At 39.6% G+C, this 22,185-nt stretch overlaps 1 protein-coding gene across 1 annotated transcript; it reads left to right on the top strand.

Moving 5' to 3' along the window:
* Positions 1-20,503: 20,503 nt before the first annotated feature.
* Positions 20,504-21,962, top strand: LOC113331498 (transcription factor MYB1R1-like). The gene is made up of 2 exons (XM_026578208.1): positions 20,504-20,841; positions 20,919-21,962. The coding sequence occupies exons 1-2, from the start codon at positions 20,574-20,576 to the stop codon at positions 21,503-21,505; spliced, it is 855 nt and encodes a 284-aa protein (XP_026433993.1). The 5' UTR covers positions 20,504-20,573; the 3' UTR covers positions 21,506-21,962.
* The last annotated feature ends 223 nt before the right edge of the window (positions 21,963-22,185 follow it).

Genomic DNA, 22,185 nt, shown 5'->3' with positions numbered 1-22,185 from the left:
ATTTGTTGGTGGAAGAATGATTAAATGCTGGCTTAATCATTTATTCAAAATGCTCGTCCGAGCCTTAGGTGAAAAAACCTAATTAATTATGCCGAGGCGAGGGACCGACCATGGAGTCATGAAACCGTCCCTGGGTTGTCCCATGACCGCCTGACGATCACTTCAAGAAAATCCAAAGTGTTTGGGAGAGTTTTGGACCTAATACGAGCAATTGTGCAAATTAGGTCAAAACTGTGAAAATTGATGGGACCGGCTTCCGTGAGCCAAAGAGCAATCTTGGTCGGTCAAGATAGCATGCTCTTGTCCCCAAGGCGTCCGTGTACCAGTCCTGAGAATTTTGATATTTTCTGACATGCGATTGAGCATCCATTCGAGAAAATATTCCAAAATTAGGGTTTCGACGAAACTGAGGAAAACACCATGAGATGATGAAAAATAATTATAAAATAAGGAATGAGGAGGCGTGGGACCGCCTTGGTCAAGGCATGGTCGGCCGGTCGTGACCATGGTCCCGTGGTGCCTTTTCCTTAATTTTATAATATTTTGATGATTTTATGAAAAATTCATGAATTTTGAGAAATTTGATTAATTTAGGGAGTTTCCATGAATTGAAGGAGTTTTCATGAGTTCAAGGAAGCAAAAAATATTAAAATAATAAAAACAAGGGCGTGTGGGACCGTGGAAGGCATGGATGGCCGGCTAGGGCTTGGTCCCACGAGTTTCCCTATTTTTTAATATTTTTAAGTATTTTGATGATTTGAGGGAATTTTTCCTAATTTGAGAGAAATACCATGAAATCAAGGAATTTGATGAATTCAAGGAAAACTAATAATAATATAATAATAAAAAAAAGGGGTGTGTGGGACCGGCTAGGGCATGGCCGGCCGGCCAAGGCCCGGTCCCACAAGTTTTCATAATTTATTTTATTTTATTATTATTTGATGATTTGTGCAAAAATACCATGAAATCAAGGAGTTTTTTCATTAAATTATAGAAATAATAATAATAAAATAATAAGGAACCGTGGGGTTTGGGGCCGGTTGGGACCAAGGCATGGCCGGTTGGCCAATGGTCACGCCCCACACTCCTTTCCTTAATTTTATATTATTTTTATGAATTTATGGAAGTACCATGAAACCGAGGAGTTTCCTCGAGACGAAGGAGATTTGATAAAATGAGAGAATTTTCATCAAATCATGGAGAATAATAAAAATGCTTTAAAAATATAAAATTGACGTGGGATTGACCACGACACGGTCGGTTGGTCGTGTGTCCGTGCTCCCAGCACCCTGGTCAATACTTTTAATTATTTATTATTTTCTTCTCTATTTTGCATAGGTTCATCGTTTCGTTGTATTTTGAAATACTTGTTCGTGCGGTGACTGTTAATGTATCGTCGTTGAATACACCTTCACCATTTGAATCGGGGCTTACTTAGAGGTAGCTCAGACTCCCGGTTGTTGATTATTTATTACTAATTGTGGAATTCAGTGGAGAATAATTCACAAAACTGAGTAATAAGATGTTTATTATTAATTCATAGGATCAGCTGAGGATTCGACTACGAATTCAGGATAATAAAGTGAGCATTACCATTCCATGGGATCGTAGATTCGACCATAGAATCGGAGTAATTAAGATTTATCTATTACCATTTATGAGACCAGTTGTGGATTCGATCATGAAATCGGAGTAATGGGATAACATAGTTATTGTTATTCTATGAGATCAAGTCGTGGATTCGATCATAGAATCAGAGCAATTTTTATTGCCATTCCATGGGACCAGTCGTGGATTCGACCATGGAATAAGAGCAATTGTAATTAGTAATAATTAACTTTGTGGTTCTATACTAGCAGAGCAAGCTGTCTAGGAGAATTAATTATCCCGATATGAGCTTGTCGGTAAGTCATATCCTTTATATAGTCATGGTAAACTCGTTGTTTGTTTCTGAAGACGTTATCACTCTATACTAGCAGAGCAAGCTGTCTAGGAGCCGTCCATCACGTGATGATATACAAAAATAATCACTGAAAGTATTCAATATTCATGAGATATGCCGTTGTCCAGTCGTGAGACTACATATCTACATGTACTTTGAGAGAAAGTACTCTCCGTTGAGAATTCGATGAGAGACCCGTGTCGATACTCTCGTCTGATTGCTGAATCAGAGCTTCGTATAATTATGATTTTATGATTTTAGCCTTTGTAGAAAATCCACCATCTACAGAACTTTACGCAAGTACGCGTACGTGTACTTAAGTTCCCGGACTTCTCAAACCAACAGGTACGCATACGGGTTTGCATACTATGGTTCGCAGACATGGATTACATATATGAAAAAGTGCATAACATGTTTATAATCCAATGTTGGTTAAGTGTTCTAAACTCTATTTCAATCATTGAAACTTTCTTAGAGGATGACAATAGCCGTTTTCACACACTATTAGCATCAAAGCAATTTTCAAGTTATTCAAATAATCATTACGAAACATTTCAAGTCTACACCAAATGATTGTATCACATAAACCATGTAAGATGTTACTCGACGATTTTCACATGATCATCTTTTGACTTTCGTCAAGAATATAAGATGAACTTGGTTGAAGCGAAAGCTTACCAATACATATTTCGATAAACATGTAAGCGAGTTAAACTCAGCTCGAAATATCAAATGTGCATAATAGAAAACTATATAGCACTATGACTTATGTCTCAATATATGAGATAGAGTAGAGATAGACTTTCCAAGTGATAGATGAGTTTTAGTCTACACATACCTTTTTTTGATGAAGTTCCAGAAGTTCTCCTTAGTAGTTCTTCGTCTTCAATTGATGAACGCCATGAAGTCTAATGCTCGACTACACAATCTATCCTAGTCCGAGACATCTATAAATAGACTAGAAATCAAGACTTATAGTTTTGATCACTAACATTGAAAAACAAGGTTGAGATAGCAAAGCTCGCGAGTTCGACCGAGCAGTGCTCTAACAACTTTAGTTTGCCAATGGGAGATGCAATGAAAATAAAGAAAAATGGAAGATGAACGGATGGAGATTCATAGAGGCTAATGTTGTTGCTCGTCATTTTGAGCTTAATTCAAAGTTTTTCTCAGCTATTTTACTTTCAAAATAAGTAAACTTTTCCAGTGTTGATGTTGGATTTTCAACAAGGGTTAAAATCATAAAATCATTATCTTGCATGTTTCTGACACGACTTCAGAAACTTATGTGAAACTCATAATTTAGGATTCGTGAAATCTCATTTCACAATCTCTGACTGAGCGTACACCCTCTCAGAGCCCTGCATGAATATGTGATTCGTAAAGTCTCTCAACTGAGCTTTTCGACACACTTCGCATGTTTCATCAACACTTCTACATAGAATCAAAATGATTGGACGACTCCTAGACATATTGCGTGCTAGTATAGAGCATTAACGTCTTCATCAGGTGAGCGAATTTTTTTTTGCAAATAAATCCTTAGAAAATTATGTTTTGGAAATAAAATTGATATAAAAGGGATTAATCCTTTCTCTTTTTTTTTAATTTCACGGCCAGATCTCCATCATGCCTTCATCTTCATCACGTTCGAGCATCAGGAGTTTTTGCTGGAGCTCCGATCGCCGCCGACCGTCGCCGCCACCGGCCGTCCAGTTTCCGGCCAGCGCCGACCAGGTGAGCGAATTTTTTTTTTTTTTTTTTGCTGTTGTTTACATGAATTTCATGAAGTGATCATGTTGAGATCATATACATGTGTATACAATTGGTGTGAGTTTTATGAAAAACCCTAGTTTTTGTAAACGTATGTTCGTTCGATCGTTAGTTTTGTAAACTAACTATAATCCCTGATTTAGGAGAGATTTGTTTTTAGTATATGAACCTAGGTTCAGTGATAAAACTTAGTTTATGAGCGTTCATGTGTACCAAGGTTCTATCATAAAAGAAGTGAATTTTCATGAAATCAGAATAATCCTTCGTTTTAAAGACAAATAACGATGACACGAAGGAAAATCTGTATGATGAACTTGTGTCCAGTGATAAAAATTTTCTTATGAGCTTTCATGTAAATACAAAACTTTATCACATGTATGAGATGTGAGCTTTCACAATATTTTTTGAAATAAACCTTCGTTTTAAAGACAAATAATGACGATACGAAGGAATTTTTTTTATTATATATATATATATATATATGCAGCCGTGACATATATTGTGTAAAATATGATGGTATATTTTATTTGCATGAATTAGATAAAATTCTTGAGAATTTATGTAAGCAATGTTGCATTAATTGTTGCTTTTTCGAAAAATCAGAAACGCAGGTTTTGAGGAACCTTCGAAGATAGACAATATATTTATGATGAAATATTTTATTGTTGTAAACTTCATAGGTCAGTTGTGTGAATGTTTACATTATGAAAATTGTGTTCGTGATTTTATGAAAAATCAGTTTCAAAATTAATAAAGTTTCGTTCGTTTTTGCAGTTTTCGAAGAGACGATCGATTTTGAGGTGTTAACTCTAGCATTACTATCACTATTTTTAATGGAAGTATAAAAGATAAGAGTTAAGATTTACCATTTTTTCCGATGTTGGTTTGTTTACATAGTAGTAATCTTTGATCCTCCGGTTCCAGAAAATGTCGACCAACAATAACAGCAATTACGATTACTGGTATTCCTCTTCTTCCTCTTGCTCTTCTGATGAGGATTCCGACGCTTCTGTAGCGAAATCAAAGGCTAGGGTTACCCAGGAAGGGGCGAAGACTAATGTTCCTTTGGGTGAGCGAAGAGTCTCTTTTACTCAACTCGAAAAGAAAAGAGCCGAAGACAAAAAGGAGGATGCCCGCCAATGTGAAAAAGATCGCACCCGGCGTAAGAGACAGAGGGTTGAGGAGAAGCGGCAATTCTTGGATGGGGTGCCTTCTAATTCCGATGCTAATGCTTCCGAAGGAGAGATCACATGGGAACCATCCGAGCGTTACATTAAGCCTGATCGATATGAAAGAGAGCATCGGAGGACGATGAAGAAAACTGAAGCTGAAGCTGCAGAAGAAGATAATTTGGATTCATATGATGATGTTATCTTCCGTCCACCGGACTTCACCAATGATCCTGACAGTGACTCTGAAGAAGATGATTCCGAGAAGGATAGTGACGATGAAGCTGACAATTCGGATGAGTCCGACGAGTAGTTTTACTTCCATCTTCTTATAGATGGTAGAGCATTCCCTTTTTAGTCTTCATAGTGGATATCTTTCTTTTGACTGTTTAAACGACTTTACTTCAATTAGACTTTTCTTCTGAATGATGAACATTTTGTTAACGTCTATTTCTTCTAATCCATGACATGGACCAATATCCATATATCCAAATTCATCATGACTTGTCGATTTTCATGAGAAGTAACACACAGCCGAGAATTCATGACGTGTACAAGGCCGCGTGGCCTATTCTTTGACCTGTGATGTTCAGTCCCCAGTGTGTTATTTTCCTCCGCGTCTTCGGTATCAATGCCTAGGATTCCAGTGAAACTCGTAACTGAGTTGACCATATGACTATCGCCTGATATATATATCTTCAAGACTCCAAGTCTATGATCCACGCAGATATTTCTTCCATTCCTGAGTCAGTTTCATCGTGCAGAGAAGTTTTGATCCTACCCTCTTGCCGTCATGTCGAGAAATAGCATTTCTTCTCAAGATGATCTTCAGTCGAAGCGTGAAATAGCAACGTCTATCTCAGTAAGTTGTACACTTCTTCTTCTTCCCCTTTCTTGTCTTTGTTTAATCGAGATTGTTGATCACAAGAGAATGATTTGTCGTAGGACTGTAAGAAGAATGCTACTACTCATAATGCAAGGCCTAAGCGGACTGTTAGAGCTCCTGCCCGGTATGGATCGGCTCTTGCTGAAGCTGGATCGTCCGTAAGTAAACCTATGACTCTTGAGATTGTACTGAGTCCCGGGATTAACACTCCTTCGTTTTTCATCGTAGGCGGATGTCTGTGTCGTCGTCGATGCTAGACGACGAAAGAGTGGAAAGTCCGTGAACTTGGTTGAGGTTGAGGAAATAAGTAACCAGGCATGTGAAGATTCTGTAGGATCCGTGGAGACCGGAGACGGTGTCCATACTCGTGAATACCCAACCGCTGGACTTTTATTCGAAGCCCATTGATTAATACCTTCCCAGACAATGAAATGGTCGGCGGATTCGTGTTCCCAAATGTCATGCGTCTCTGTACACCAAGATCTGGAAGAAGTATGGTCACATTGCTACCACAGAAGTGTGGAAAGGTTTTCTTCCAACCCTTTTAACCACGGTAGCGCTATTGCCGATCATCGAGGAAATGAATCAGATGCACTTGCGAGACGTCAAAAACCATGAACTGCACCAATGGGATGAAATGATCTCGAATTGTGAGATATTGCGATTCAATGTAAGCTGGCTCCGTCGTCGTCTTGAGATAATCAAGGTTCATAAGGCGGCAGAGGCTGCTGATGCAATTTCCATGAATGCAGCTTTACTGGATGAGGAGAGGATACTGGCTCTGGAGTCAGCAAGGGTTGAGAAAGCGGTCGAAGACTTGAAGGCAAAGACCAAGATTTTTCAGAAGAAGCTTGACGAGGCTTCTTACAGGGATTATCCGTTGCTGGATGGTTTGCTCTGAGTGAGCATTTGTGGTTGTTTTTTTTGAGTAAATCTGAGTTTCTAGTTAGGTGAAACAGTTGATCATGGTATGAACGAATTTTGCTCATTTTGAAATGTTTAATGAACAAAGGAGCATTCGCATGCTCTTTGGAGGAATGAAATTACATTTTTGAAAATGCTTGAAATGATGAAGAGGTAGTTTGTTTCATGGATCAGGCATAATAAGCTTTGAGCCATTTGCCATTGATGATGTTTCCTTCCTTTCCTCCATTGATTGCTAAAATTTTGTAGTATCCGCTAGACACTGCTTTGATAACAACATATGGCCCTTCCCATTTAGGAGAGAACTTAGGAGCGGACATGTCTTGTTGAATGTGCTTTGCCGTCTTTAATACCAAATCTCCTACTTGAAATGTTCGAGGTCTTACCATTTTGTTGTAGGCTCTGGAGATCCTCTGTTTGTAAGCTTCCACATATTTTTCCACCTTGGTTCTCCTTGATTCCAGCATATCTAGCTCAGCGATTCTTGATCTGGAGATTTCGGCCTCATCCCATTGTACACCACTGGATGCTGCAATCCTGGCTGAGGGAACTTTGATTTCTGCTGGAAGTATGGCGTCGGCTCCATAGACAAGGGAATATGGCGAAGTACCGATCGAGCTCCTTGGTGCAGTTCTGTAAGCCCATAGAGCCATGGGTAATTGCTCATGCCATGATCGAGGATTGTCATGAATCGTCCGACTGATAATCCTGACCAAAGTCTTGTTGGTACTTTCTGCTTGACCATTTCCTTGTGGATAGTAAGGCGTGGAGAAGATTTGTTTGATCCCATATTTATTGAGCAGCTTCTCAACATCTTGATTGGCAAAAGGAGTTCCGTTATCTGTGATGATATGCTTAGGAACTCCGAATCTGCATATTATGTGCTCTTTGATGAAGGCGGCAATCGTAACTCCAGTGGTGCTTCGAAGAGGAATAGCTTCGACCCACTTGGTGAAGTACTGTCGTCGCAGTGATGATGATGTATTCATGTTGTTTTGAAGCTGGATTGATCTTCCCAATGATATCTAGTCCCCAGCTGTAGAAAGGCCACGGACTATTCACAGAATTCAACGGGAGACAAGGAGTGTGGATGAGATTACCATGGGTTTGGCATTGGTGACACCTCTGAACGTGTGCGGCTGCATCATCTTCCATGGTTGGCCAATAATATTTCTCATGAATTTGAAGAAATAGTTTCCTCTTTCCTTGATGTTCTCCATCATGTACTTCCTTCAGGATTGTAGGGATTTCATGTTCGGCTAAGCACCTCAGTAAATTTCCACCAAAGCTTTTGCGGTATAAGATCCCATCGAGATACGAATCTCTTAGCTTTCTGAATGAGTTTGACTGCTTGCTTCTTTTCCAGTGGTAGTTCGTTGTCCCGGAGGTATTTGATGTAAGGCTCCCTCCAGTCCCCAGTGTGGTGGACCGTCAAAACCTCCAAGTGATGAGGAGGTGTTTGGCAATCAGGACAAGATCCTTGTAAAGCTCTTGACTGAGTCTCCATGGATGGCCAGTAGTACCCCATTCTTTGAAGCTTTCTGTAAAGTGTTACCACTAACGTTTGCCCACAGACTTCCTCATGTATGCGCTTGAGTTGTTCTTCCGCTTCGTCGCTCCCAAGACATCGTGATAGAGATCCATCAGGGTTTCGATATATCCCTCCATGAAGCAAGAAGTAGTTCTTCAATTCCTTGAGGCTGACTTGGCCTTCTGATAGAGCTGCTCAATTCATGAATGATGGGTGCTCGCCAATCGTTCGCTGGAATGTCTTCGATCTGAGTGAGCCAAGTTGAAGATACGTACGCCTCTGTACAGTGATCGTTTTCTGTGCTCCTTCGAATTGCAGCTTGGAGGCGAGAGTTGCTAGGCAATCAGCATGCCTATTGTTAGTCCGTCCAGTATGGACGATCGTTGCGTCAGCAAAATAGGTCAACAGTCGCTGAGCTTCGGTTCTGAATGGAGCAAGTGTGATTTCTTTGAGAGAATACGTTCCATTCATCTGGTTGACCAATAATTTTGAATCTCCCCTTATCTCGAGGTGTGTTGCTCCTGCTTGCTTGGCCAAGGATAATCCTAATAGGAAGGCTTCATATTCCGCTGAGTTGTTGGTGCAGTGGAAATCCAACTTGAACGAATGTGAGAAAACTTCACCAGATGGAGACACCAGCACTGCCCTCCTCCGGTGTCACTACTAGGGGTGGCAGATCCATCAAAGTATAGAAGCCATGTTTCTTCCTTGATGACCAAGATGTCTGGGAATTCGCCGGGCACTTCTTCATGTAGTGTTGTTGTGTCTTCCCCTGGAAAAGCGCGAGCAAGTCTGCGACCGCTTGACCTTTGATGGCTTTAGGTGGCGTGCAAGCTATGTCAAATTCTGACATCTGGAGTAGCCACTTCGCTGGTCTCCCTATCAAGGCTGGCTTTGATAGCAAGAACTTTATGGGATCAGCTTTGGAGATGAGTACGACCCTGTTAGATATAAGTAATGTTGAACTTCTGGATTGCATGTACCAATGCCAGGCATGCCCTTTCGGCCTTTGGATATCGGAGTTGAGCATCTCTCATTGTGCGGCTGAAGTAGTAAATCGGTCGTTCGACTTCGTCGTCTTCCTGAGCGAGGAGTGCGCCGATGGCGACGTCACTGGAGGCTGTGTAAAGAATCAGGGTCGTCCCTGCACTGGAGACCTCATGACGGCCGGTGACAATAATATATGTTGTATTTTATGGAAAGCTTCTTGTTGAACAGCTGTCCAGGTGAAGCTTGCTCCTTTCTTCAGCAGAGGTGTGAACGAAGCAATGAGTTGAGCTAATCCAGGAATGAAGCGTCGAATATAATTTACCTTGCCCATAAAGCTCTGTAGTTCCTTCACGGTACGTGGAGGAGGCATGGTGGTAATAGCTTTTGCCTTGTCTGGGTCGACTTTGATCCCTTCAGCCGTGACCAGGAATCCTAAGAATTTTCCGGAAGAAACTCCGAATGCGCACTTTAAAGGATTCATTTTTAATTTGTCCTGCATCTTTCAAACACCTGCCTTAGAACTTCGAGATGAGATGCTCGAGTCTTCGATTTTACCACCACATCATCAACATAGTCTTCACTTGCTTGTGCATCATGTCGTGGAATATGGCAGTCATGGCTCGTTGATAGGTGGCACCAGCATTTTTAATCCAAAGGGCATCACAGTGTAGTGAAAATTCCCAATGGGAGTACGGAACGCAGTCTTGTTGGCGTCATGTTCATACATCTTGATCTGGTTGTACCCACTATAGCCGTCCATGAATGAGAACATACCGTGACCACTGGTTGCATCGACGAGCATGTCAATGTTGGGTAGAGGAAAATCATCCTTTGGACAACATTTATTCAAGTTCCTGAAGTCGACACAACATCTGATTTGACCATTTTTCTTCTTAACAGGTACCACATTTGCTAGCCACGTTGGATGAAGAATAGGCTTGATGAACCCTGCTGCCAACAGTTTCTGGATTTCGACCTTGATTTCCTCGACTTCGTGTCTAAATTGTCTGGGCGGTTGTTTGACAGCTTTGGAACCAGGGACGATGTGCAGGTGATGGGTGACGAGTTTGTCATCCAGACCCGGCATTTCTTCGTACGTCCAGGCGAAGACATCTTGATATTCTTTCAATAATTTTACCAGCTCGGTCCGCTCCTTGGTGATAGCGCTGAACTGATCAGGATTGGCCTTGGATCGTCTTCAGTCCCAATGTTGATTGTTTCAAGATCGTCAGTGGTAGAGTCAGTGCCGTCCTGTAGTTGTCGTGGGGCATCTTGGACTTCTTCTTCAAGTGATGCTCACTCTGACACGATTCTTCATGGTGGGGAGACTTTTCATCGTTCTCCCGATTAATTGCTAATCTTTCCGTCGGCGATAAATGACTCTCCCTACGTCGATCGGTCGTGAAGTTTTCCCTGGAGTTGAGACTTGATCATTATGGCTAGTTTAGTGGTGTAGTAGGTGACTTGATCATTTTAGCAGCTGAGGATGACGGATCGTTATCAGCCTTCTCGATAGTCTTCCAGCTTGGAAGTGGAGTACTGCGAATCCTGCTTGGAGGTTCCGGGACGCCTTTTGAGATTCAAGGAACTCAGTATCATAGACGGGAGCATAAGGAGATGATGAAGCCGGAATGCGAACGATCTTGTTGTCGAGCAGGGCCTTCATGCATTGATGGTATGTTGAAGGAACCACCTTGTTATCATGGAGCCATGGGCGTCCCAGTATTATGTGGTAGTCAGGTTCTTGCTCGATCACATGAAACTTTGCTTTCGATCGAATCGGCCCCACCCTCAAATCTATGTATGCATATCCATATGTATGGCTTTGACTTCCTTCAAATCCTGTCATTAGGATGGGATAGCGAACGATTTTACCTTGTGGGAATCTGGCCATCCTGAGAGTCTTCATAGTGACAATGTTGGTGGAAGCACCGGTGTCAACAAGAGCTCTTCTAAATTCGGTGCCTTTGATGAAACCAGTGACATACAATGCTCGGTTGTGTCCTTCATCCGTCATGCGATCTTCTTCTCCAAAAGAGATGTTGTCGATCGAATGCCCAGGCACTAGGGAGACTTCTTCAACTGATGGTGTTGGTGGCGTTATTTGCACGCTGGATGATATCTGGTTGAGTGCTGAAAATGTGTCTGTGCGCTGATCCCTGGAGAAGTGCAGGAGTTTCACATAGATTTTCAATCAAATGTGTGACCTCTTGTTCCACCGGCTTCTCGTATGTGTGGTGAGCTGTTGATTTGAGGGTCAGATGACGCTCAGTCCCCGGTGTTGAGGCTTCTGGAGCGGAGATACCTAACTCGGATGTCAATCTGATGAGAAAGTCGAGGATGTGGTTTATCGTCTCCTTCATCAGGTCCATGTTCCTGGTATGGACCTCTAGGATTTGAGCCAACTCTAAAGTCGGGATCCCTCTGCCTTCCATGCCGCCAGGTGTAACATGAGGAATGTTGTCGTTTGAAATATTCTGATCTGAATTAGTTGAATTAGTCCTAAGACCAACCATCTTGTGAGATTGTGAGATTGCAACCGAGAATGATCTCCCACTGTGGTCGCCAATCTGTAGATGGGGAAAAACGATTTGCTGGTTTTTAAGGAATTGAGGAGACGACCGTACGGAGGAGACTCCTCGAACCGAGCGAAATGTTAAACCTCACACAGACACCGCTGCAAAGGGGGTGCTTTAGATTCGAGAGATCAATCTGTAGTACTCCGGCCTAAATCAAGACAATGACCGTTCCAGAGTAAATTCGGTCACAAGAGAGGATGGGTTGATCTGTAGGAGGGAAGCTGAGAAATGTGTGGAATCAATGGTAATCAAAGATTGTGGGTGTGTGAATTCTGAATACGATAAGCTCTGAGTGATTGAAATTGCTCAATTGAGAGTAGTTGCTCAATTGATGAGTTGATGATCTCGTGTTGTCGATGAGACGTGAGATTGATGATACTGATGATGTATTCAATCATGATTCAGAGACTTATTTATATTGCTGGAATTTAGACACCATGATTCCATGAAGTGTGACAGTTGATGGAATCAAGGAGTGGGGAAGTGGAGATCGTGTTTGAAACCAGTTGCTCAACGTGTGGAGACTTGGTCGATTTTCCACCCACTACCTCGTGAATTCCTTCAACTGATTGCACGACTTGCTCACATTCCATCGTGTGTTTGAACACACGTGCCGTAGACCGCCAGACCAAAACCCTAAGTGATATCCCCCCAAGTGACACGATTGACGTCTCGTGGTTTGTTAGTCAATTGATGACTTCGTGGTTTGATGGGACGATGAGTCCATGTAGTGTTGAGTTGAACATGATGTTCTGAAACTCATGAATTGAACATGTCATGAGACAGAGGTATAGTTCTTACGATGAAGTGAGCAAGTATTGCTCATTCGATGGATCGTTGAATATGATTGTTGAACCAATTCCTTGGTTTGAGCAAATATTTATCATCTGAGCAAGTGTTGCTCATGTGATGAATTGTTGAATATTTGATCGTCTGAGCATGTGTTGCTCATCTGATGGATTATTGGCAGCGTACCAAAAATATTAATTAGTACTGGTCGTTGAACCGAGCATAATTAATAATTAATGACCATGAGGTCGTCGTAAAATTATTAAGGTTGGAATCTGGAATGATGATCCTTGGATTCAGAAACCCTAATTTGATCAATTGATGATCAATTCATGGTTCGTCAGAATTTCAACCATGGGACGAAGGAGGGAGCGACTACATGGGACCGTGGATCAACCATGTAGTGTCCATATGCTCACGTGAGCAAATACGAAGAACTCCTGAAGAGTTGACGATTTGTTGGTGGAAGAATGATTAAATGCTGGCTTAATCATTTATTCAAAATGCTGTCCGACGGGGACCGACCATGGAGTCATGAAACCGGCCCTGGGTTGTCCGTGACCGCCTGACGATCACTTCATGAAAATCCAAAGTGTTTGGAAGAGTTTTGGACCTAATACGAGCAATTGTGCAAATTAGGTCAAAACTGTGAAAATTGATGGGACCGGCTTCCGTGAGCCAAAGAGCCAATCTTGGTCGGTCAAGATAGCGTGCTCGTGTCCCCAAGGCGTCCGCGTCTCAGTCCTGAGAATTTTGATATTTTCTGGCGTGCAATTGAGCATCCATTCGAGAAAATATGCCAAAATTAGGGTTTCGACGAAACTGAGGAAAACACCATGAGATGATGAAAAATAATTATAAAATAAGGAATGAGGAGGCGTGGGACCGCCGTGGTCAAGGCATGGTCGGCCGGTCGTGACCACGGTCCCGTGGTGCCTTTTCCTTAATTTTATAATATTTTGATGATTTTATGAAAAATTCATGAATTTTGAGAAATTTGATGAATTTAGGGAGTTTCCATGAATTGAAGGAGTTTTCATGAGTTCAAGGAAGCAAAAATATTAAAATAATAAAAACAAGGGCGCGTGGGACCGTGGAAGGCATGGCCGGCCGGCTAGGGCCCGGTCCCACGAGTTTCCCTATTTTTTAATATTTTTAGGTATTTTGATGATTTGAGGGAATTTTCCTAATTTGAGAGAAATACCATGAAATCAAGGAATTTGATGAATTCAAGGAAAACTAATAATAAATAAATAAAACAAAGGGGCGTGTGGGACCGGCTAGGGCATGGCGGCCGGCCAAGGCCCGGTCCCACAAGTTTTCATAATTTATTTTATTTATTATTATTGATGATTTGTGCAAAAATACCATGAAATCAAGGAGTTTTTTCATGAAATTAGAGAATAATAATAATAATAAATAAAATAATAAGGAACCGTGGGTGTGGGGCCGGTTGGGACCAAGGCATGGCCGGTTGGCCAATGGTCACGCCCCACACTCCTTTCCTTAATTTTATATTATTTTTTATGGATTTATGGAAGTACCATGAAACCGAGGAGTTTCCTCGAGACGAAGGAGATTTGATAAAATGAGAGAATTTTCATCAAATCATGGAAATAATAAAAATGCATTAAAAATATAAAACTGGCGTGGGATTGACCACGACACGGTCGGTGGTCGTGTGTCCGTGCTCCCAGCACCCTGGTCAATATTTTTAATTATTTATTATTTTCTTCTCTATTTTGCATAGGTTCATCGTTTCGTTGTATTTTTGAAATACTCGTTCGTGCGGTGACTGTTAGTGTATCGTCGTTGAATACACCTTCACCATTTGAATCGGGGCTTACTTAGAGGTAGCTCAGACCCCGGTTGTTGATTATTTATTACTAATTGTGGAATTCAGTGGAGAATAATTCACAAAACTGAGTAATAAGATGTTTATTATTAATTCATAGGATCAGCTGAGGATTCGACTACGAATTCAGAATAATAAAGTGAGCATTACCATTCCATGGGATCGTAGATTCGACCATAGAATCGGAGTAATTAAGATTTATCTATTACCATTTATGAGACCAGTTGTGGATTCGATCATGAAATCGGAGTAATGGATAATATAGTTATTATTCTATGAGATCAAGTCGTGGATTCGATCATAGAATCAGAACAATTATTGCCATTCCATGGGACCAGTCGTGGATTCGACCATGGAATAGAGCAATTGTAATTAGGAATAATTAACTTTGTGGCTCTATACTAGCAGAGCAAGCTGTCTAGGAGCATTAATTATCCCGATATGAGCTTGTCGGTAAGTCATATCCTTTATATAGTCAGGGTAAACGTTGTTTGTTCTGAAGACGTTATCACTCTATACTAGCAGAGCAAGCTGTCTAGGAGCCGTCCATCTCGTGATGATATAAAAATAATCACTGAAAGTATTCAGTATTCATGAGATATGCCGTTGTCCAGTCGTGAGACTACATATCTACATGTACTTTGAGAGAAAGTACTCTCCGTTGAGAATTCGATGAGAGACCCGTGTCGATACTCTCGTCTGATTGCTGAATCAGAGCTTCGTATAATTATGATTTTATGATTTTAGCCTTTGTAGAAAATCCACCATCTACAGAACTTTACGCAAGTACGCGTACGTGTACTTAAGTTCCCGGACTTCTCAAACCAACAGGTACGCATACGGGTTTGCATACTATGGTTCGCAGACATGGATTACATATATGAAAAAGTGCATAACATGTTTATAATCCAATGTTGGTTAAGTGTTCTAAACTCTATTTCAATCATTGAAACTTTCTTAGAGGATGACAATAGCCGTTTTCACACACTATTAGCATCAAAGCAATTTTCAAGTTATTCAAATAATCATTACGAAACATTTCAAGTCTACACCAAATGATTGTATCACATAAACCATGTAAGATGTTACTCGACGATTTTCACATGATCATCTTTTGACTTTCGTCAAGAATATAAGATGAACTTGGTTGAAGCGAAAGCTTACCAATACATATTTCGATAAACATGTAAGCGAGTTAAACTCAGCTCGAAATATCAAATGTGCATAATAGAAAACTATATAGCACTATGACTTATGTCTCAATATATGAGATAGAGTAGAGATAGACTTTCCAAGTGATAGATGAGTTTTAGTCTACACATACCTTTTTTTGATGAAGTTCCAGAAGTTCTCCTTAGTAGTTCTTCGTCTTCAATTGATGAACGCCATGAAGTCTAATGCTCGACTACACAATCTATCCTAGTCCGAGACATCTATAAATAGACTAGAAATCAAGACTTATAGTTTTGATCACTAACATTGAAAAACAAGGTTGAGATAGCAAAGCTCGCGAGTTCGACCGAGCAGTGCTCTAACAACTTTAGTTTGCCAATGGGAGATGCAATGAAAATAAAGAAAAATGGAAGATGAACGGATGGAGATTCATAGAGGCTAATGTTGTTGCTCGTCATTTTGAGCTTAATTCAAAGTTTTTCTCAGCTATTTTACTTTCAAAATAAGTAAACTTTTCCAGTGTTGATGTTGGATTTTCAACAAGGGTTAAAATCATAAAATCATTATCTTGCATGTTTCTGACACGACTTCAGAAACTTATGTGAAACTCATAATTTAGGATTCGTGAAATCTCATTTCACAATCTCTGACTGAGCGTACACCCTCTCAGAGCCCTGCATGAATATGTGATTCGTAAAGTCTCTCAACTGAGCTTTTCGACACACTTCGCATGTTTCATCAACACTTCTACATAGAATCAAAATGATTGGACGACTCCTAGACATATTGCGTGCTAGTATAGAGCATTAACGTCTTCAGGATGCCACACTCTTCCCTGACTATGTGGAGTGCATATGTATTGAATCTTAACGATTGGGCAGTTCCTAGACATATTGCATGCTAGTACAGATTGTTAACGCCTTCAGGATGCCAATCAATATTCAGAACGAATATGATGTCCCCGCCATCTCATACCTCGATTCTCTAATAAAATGCTCCTAGACATATTGCATACTAGTATAGAGCGATTTTTCAAAAATCAAATTCTAGCGCAACATTCACCGATCGAATAATCTATTTTATCTCATTACTCCGTTTCATGGCTTATCCTCGGATAGATTCCATGAATTAGTAATAGATACTCATCTCATTACTCTGTTTCATGGCTTATCCTCGGCTGGATTCCATGAATTAGTAATAGATACTCATCTCATTACTATGTTTCATGGATTATTAGTAATAGATATTCAACCCATTTTATTACTCCGTTTCATGGCTTATTCTCAGTTGAATTTCATGGATTAGTAATAAATATTCACTTTTCGGGCAGACCAGCACCGAGAAAGCCCCAGAAAATGGTACAAGTGTAACAATAATACACGAACGAGCACCCAAATATGCATACGTGAGCACCCAATTGCATGAATGAGCATTCAAAAATATGGACGAACGAGGAACCTATGCAAAATAGGGAAGGAAAATAATATTAAATAAAATAAACAAGAGACGTGGGACTGGGCCCACCGACTGTCTGGTCATGTCGTCGTGGCCTGTCCCCCTCTCCCTTTATTTTATTTTACTATTTTATCATTTTCCTTATCTTATGAAAACTCCTTTGTTGAGAAAAATTCCTCGTTTGAGAAAAACTCTTACTTTCTCCATATTCTCTCACAAGATGAAAATAATAATATAAAATAGAAAAGAGCACGGGACCGGGCACACGGACCGGTCGTCCATGCCTTGGCCGTGGACGGTCCCACACCTCTCTTATTCCTTATTTTATTATTATTTCTTCCTTCATCTCATGAAACTCCCTCGTTTGAGCAAAAACCTAATTTTTTCCATATTTTTCAAATATTGCTCAAACTATCAAAAAGCCAAAAAGTCAAATGGTCACACGACCGTCCTGGCTCTTCACAGTAAATATTAAAATATTATTATTTTAATATTCTCAAAATATTGGTCGCACGAGCAAAGTTCTACTTGCTCATTCAAGCAAAATCAAGAGTTTCAGTCAAGATCGAACTCTTCTGAAAATCCAAAATATTGCTCGAACGCGCACCAGAAAATATCAAAATTCTCAGGATTGAATCACGAAAAATATGGTAACATGGGCATGCCACTTGACCGCCCAAGATCGGCCCTTTGGCTTACAGAAGCCGGTCCCACACTCCATTATGATTTACGACCTAATTAATCTTCCATAGTTCATATTGGGTTCAAACTCTTTCCAAACAACTTGGAATTTTCTCGATCGACCATCTGTTGGTCCCACGATCACCAGGGTCCGTTTTCATACCCCTTGGTCGGTCCCCTCTTTGTTCATAATTAGGTTTTACCACCTAATGCTCACACAAGCACTAGACTAAGGGGATAAGGGGTGTCTAAACTAGGTAAAAGTACTAAGTTAACCTCACTATCATATTCAATCCCAAGCTTTATCCTTCATCAAAACCTAAATCATTTCTACTAACAATCTTTCATCAAAACCTAATTTTTTTTCCAATTTTCATCACAAAACAATTCAATTCACCATTCTTTTAGATTTCAAACAATATTTCTTGGCAACAAACAATTCGAGTGATTAGTTAAATCCTTTTAAGAGGGACTCATCAATGATTTAACTATGAATCTCTGAAATTTCTCATCAAAATTTTCGTAAACTCTAACAGAATCGGTTGATGTAGACATTAACAAAAACCGATTGTTGTTGATGATCCCCAAAATCGGTATTTATCTTTCACTTACATAAACTGATTCTGGGTTGATGTTCTTCGTGTTTGATGAACATAAACCACAACCTGTTTATGTTAATGCCTACATCAACCGATTCATTAACCATATTTGAATTTTTTCACAAAAATTGAAATTTTTATCTTTATATTATAGAACATTAAAATACTAATTGAACGCAAAAAAGAATGAGGTCATTCCGGCATCGGACGAAGAAGTTATGAGCAAAACAGTTGAAGAAATGCCCAAATTTACAATCGGTTTAAGTGCGCATTAATATACACCGATTCTGACGGGAAAAAAATCACAGAAAAACTCTTGAATTTTACAAACAGTCTATATTCTAAGTATTTTTATGTGGGCGTTAACATAAACCGATTTTTGATTGATTTTTTCAAAAAAAAAAATCAAAATCAATTTTTTCTCATGTTTTGGTGATGAAGTAACATTAACTGATTTCTAACTTAACGTAATTAAACATCAATTAATTATCCAATTGACACTAACTCATCGGAGATAAATTAGCCATTGACCATACAGACTATAATGGACATCTCAAAAACATACTACAAAAATGGGGACAACACCATTGTGGTACTAGTACCCAGTTGAGGCTGTTTAAGATGTAGGTCCCAAATCTCCTAATCCTTTCACCAGCTCATGCACTCAAAAATCTCTCTTGAAAGTGAAACGGGGAATATGCCAAGCCAACGGTGGTTAACCAACATTTCTCCTCGACCACCCTTTTTCCTCCTCTGACCGTCTCATCAAAAACTTACATCACATTATCTCTCTCCCTCTCTCTATATCTCTTGTTGTATTTTATTCAGACCAATCAATATCAAAGATCATGCATGGCCACCAATTGGGTCCTACTACCATCATATCCACCGTTAAAACTGTTGGAAGAAAGACCTCATCACTCAAAATCATTATTGGTGAGTGGCTATCCTTGTAAGATATTTCCACTCCATCCATTCCAATCTCCTTGATACAACTAACCCAATCCCAATTGCATATATAAACCACTTTTTATCATATCAGATTTGACTTCCAATGGGTCTATCCAAACCCGAAAACAACTAGCCCAACTTAAATATGAGGAGGATACATGGACACTTTTAGATGGACAAGGTCAGACAAGATTTATGTCATTTTCTTCGTAAAACTTAAACGACAATGAATTTAACTGTAATATTTTGATGATATGTTCTTATTATAAGAATCTACATTCCTACAAAAAAAAAAGAACGCAATTCGAGATAGCAAACCTCACCATTTACCGATCTTAATTTCAACTGTTAACTTTGAACGGCTGATATTCAAAGGGATAGATGGTCGTTTTATACAGTTCGAATTGTGTTTATTGTTTGTAGGAATGTAGAGCCGTATAAGAGGAACATATCATCAAAATATTACAGTTAAATTCATTGTCGTTTGGGTTTTGCGGAGAAAATGACGCAAATCTTGTCTAACCTTGTCCATCTAAGAGTATCTGTGGATCCTCCCTCCTTAAGTATTAGTGAACCCGTTCAGGAAATAATAGAACGGATGCTACACGAAAACCATGAAATCTACTAAAAATAAAATAAAGTTGTGAGTGCTCAATGCCGACTAGTCGGTTTCGTAGAGTTTTTCTCTATATCCATGAATCATTTTATTAGCATTGTAAACTTCATGAATCTCTCCGACCATCAAGTTGTCGGATGGTTGACGGTCTCTTTCACTGTGGAGTTAGGATTCAAACCCTGTAATTACTAGAAAAATTCTTTAAAGAATTGAAGATATAGTCCAAGATCACTGTTCTAAACCATTAACAAAAATAAATCATTTTTGTTTGACTCGTGTCTTTGGTTCCAAATCACACGATAGTTAAAAACGGGTACCACTATTAGCGGGGCGAATACCAAATCATATTGGACAAAATAATTCTAGCCGTTGGATCCTGGATTGGTACCCGCCTTTAACAATTGCCGCATCAGCCTTTAGCAATCATTCCAAACCATACCTTTTTTTTCAATAAGTGAAAAATTAAATCCAATGGTTATCATGAGTTTCTAGAATGGGGAGTAGGGAATATTCTTAATACTCCTCGAAACACATTGTGAGGACATAACTAGACAAACCGCCAAGTCGCTCTTATTTATAACAACCAACCAACAAAGAGTTAAAAAAAACTTACATACATCTGAAATTTCAAAATCTCAAGAAGAAGAAGAGATTGTTATTAAGATGTCAAGAAATTATTCAGAGACTAGTGGTTGTGTACTTAATGGTGGTGGTGGTGACGGCGGCGATGGATTTATGTTATTTGGAGTTAGAGTACTTGCAGAAGGATCTTTTAGAAAGAGTGTTAGTCTGAATAATCTATCACAATACGAACAACTACCACATGAATTTGCAGCAGCTGATCAAGAACAAAATGCAGTTGATCATCATGTACATGCTACCGGTTATGTTTCTGATGATGTTGCTGCCCGAACCCGCGAACGTAAAAGAGGTTCGTGATTAGTTCCTCAATTAACATCTTCTTATTTTTTTCAATTCTGTGTATGATTTTGATTTGTTTGTTTTCAGGGGTTCCATGGACAGAAGAAGAACACAAACTGTTCTTATTAGGTCTACAGAAAGTAGGAAAAGGTGATTGGAGAGGAATTTCAAGGAATTTCGTGAAAACTAGAACTCCTACACAAGTTGCTAGTCATGCTCAAAAGTATTTTCTTCGACGAAATAATTTTAACCGGCGCCGGCGAAGATCTAGTCTCTTCGACATCACCACCGATTCGTTTATGGGAGAAGAAGAAACTAGTACGGTAATTCATCATCAACAAATGAATGAATCGGTAACTCTAGCAACAGGAAATCTGCATGTACAAGAAGCTTCTTCTTCTTCGAAAATTATCCGGCCAAAACCGGTACTTCCAATTCCACCACCAGCATCAAGGATGACTAATTTGAACTTAAATGTAAAATCCACAGTAAACCCATCTTCTGTTTCTCTTATATTATCAAGTAGCCCTCCTACTTCATCATCATTCTCAACAACATCTGATTTATCAAGGCAGTCTTCTTCAAGACAAAACTCTGCTTTCAAGAGTATGTCGTCCTCAAGCTGCTTCAGTTCCGGTGATACCAACAGTGGAAATATTATAACTGTTGCTTAGTTGGAATAGAAAATGATGATGGTGGATTTATGATGTTGTAAAGAGTAGAATGGGATTGGAAAGGAAGTGATTATTGGGCAATGATTTCCTTGAATGTACAAAGAAAATAGAAATGGGTTGTTTTGTTTCATTGTTAAAGATTCTAGTTGTCTGGCCATTGCAAGTGATTATCAATATTATTATGGGATAAAAGAAGAGAAAAGGAAAGGCCATGGGTGTAGTGTACTTGTACTGTATTATTGCTTTTATTGTTCCATATTGGTTTAGCGGTTGCTAAAAAAGATTAGTTCTAGAGCTAGTGTTACTGCAACTGGTGGAGGTGGAGGAGGAACCGGGGGAGCTACAAAAGTAGTATATGTCATGTTCAAATTATTAATAGTGCTTTGTCTTTTTTGTTTTTGTTTTTTTAGATGATTTTATTATCATAAATTCATAATGGTTTTTTCTTTTTTCTTTCTTTAAATTAGTGCTCATCCGGCTAGACAGTAACACATGGATCGGATAGGTCGTTTCGTGGCTTTTGCCCAAGCAGCCAAAACAATGCGTACAAGAATAAAAGAGCACTAGGTCCAAGAATAAAAAAAGCACTTTTTAAATTTGATCTCGAATTTCAATGGCAAATTTTCAAAGTAGCAGATCGTTGTCATGATCCTACCAGTTACTTTTCACCTTTAACTGTA

The sequence above is a fragment of the Papaver somniferum genome, unplaced genomic scaffold (genome assembly GCF_003573695.1).
Source record: "Papaver somniferum cultivar HN1 unplaced genomic scaffold, ASM357369v1 unplaced-scaffold_125, whole genome shotgun sequence".
NCBI classification, from domain to species: domain Eukaryota; kingdom Viridiplantae; phylum Streptophyta; class Magnoliopsida; order Ranunculales; family Papaveraceae; genus Papaver; species Papaver somniferum.
The sequence above is the reverse complement of the archived record's forward strand: the minus strand, read 5'-3'. Positions and strand labels throughout refer to the sequence as shown.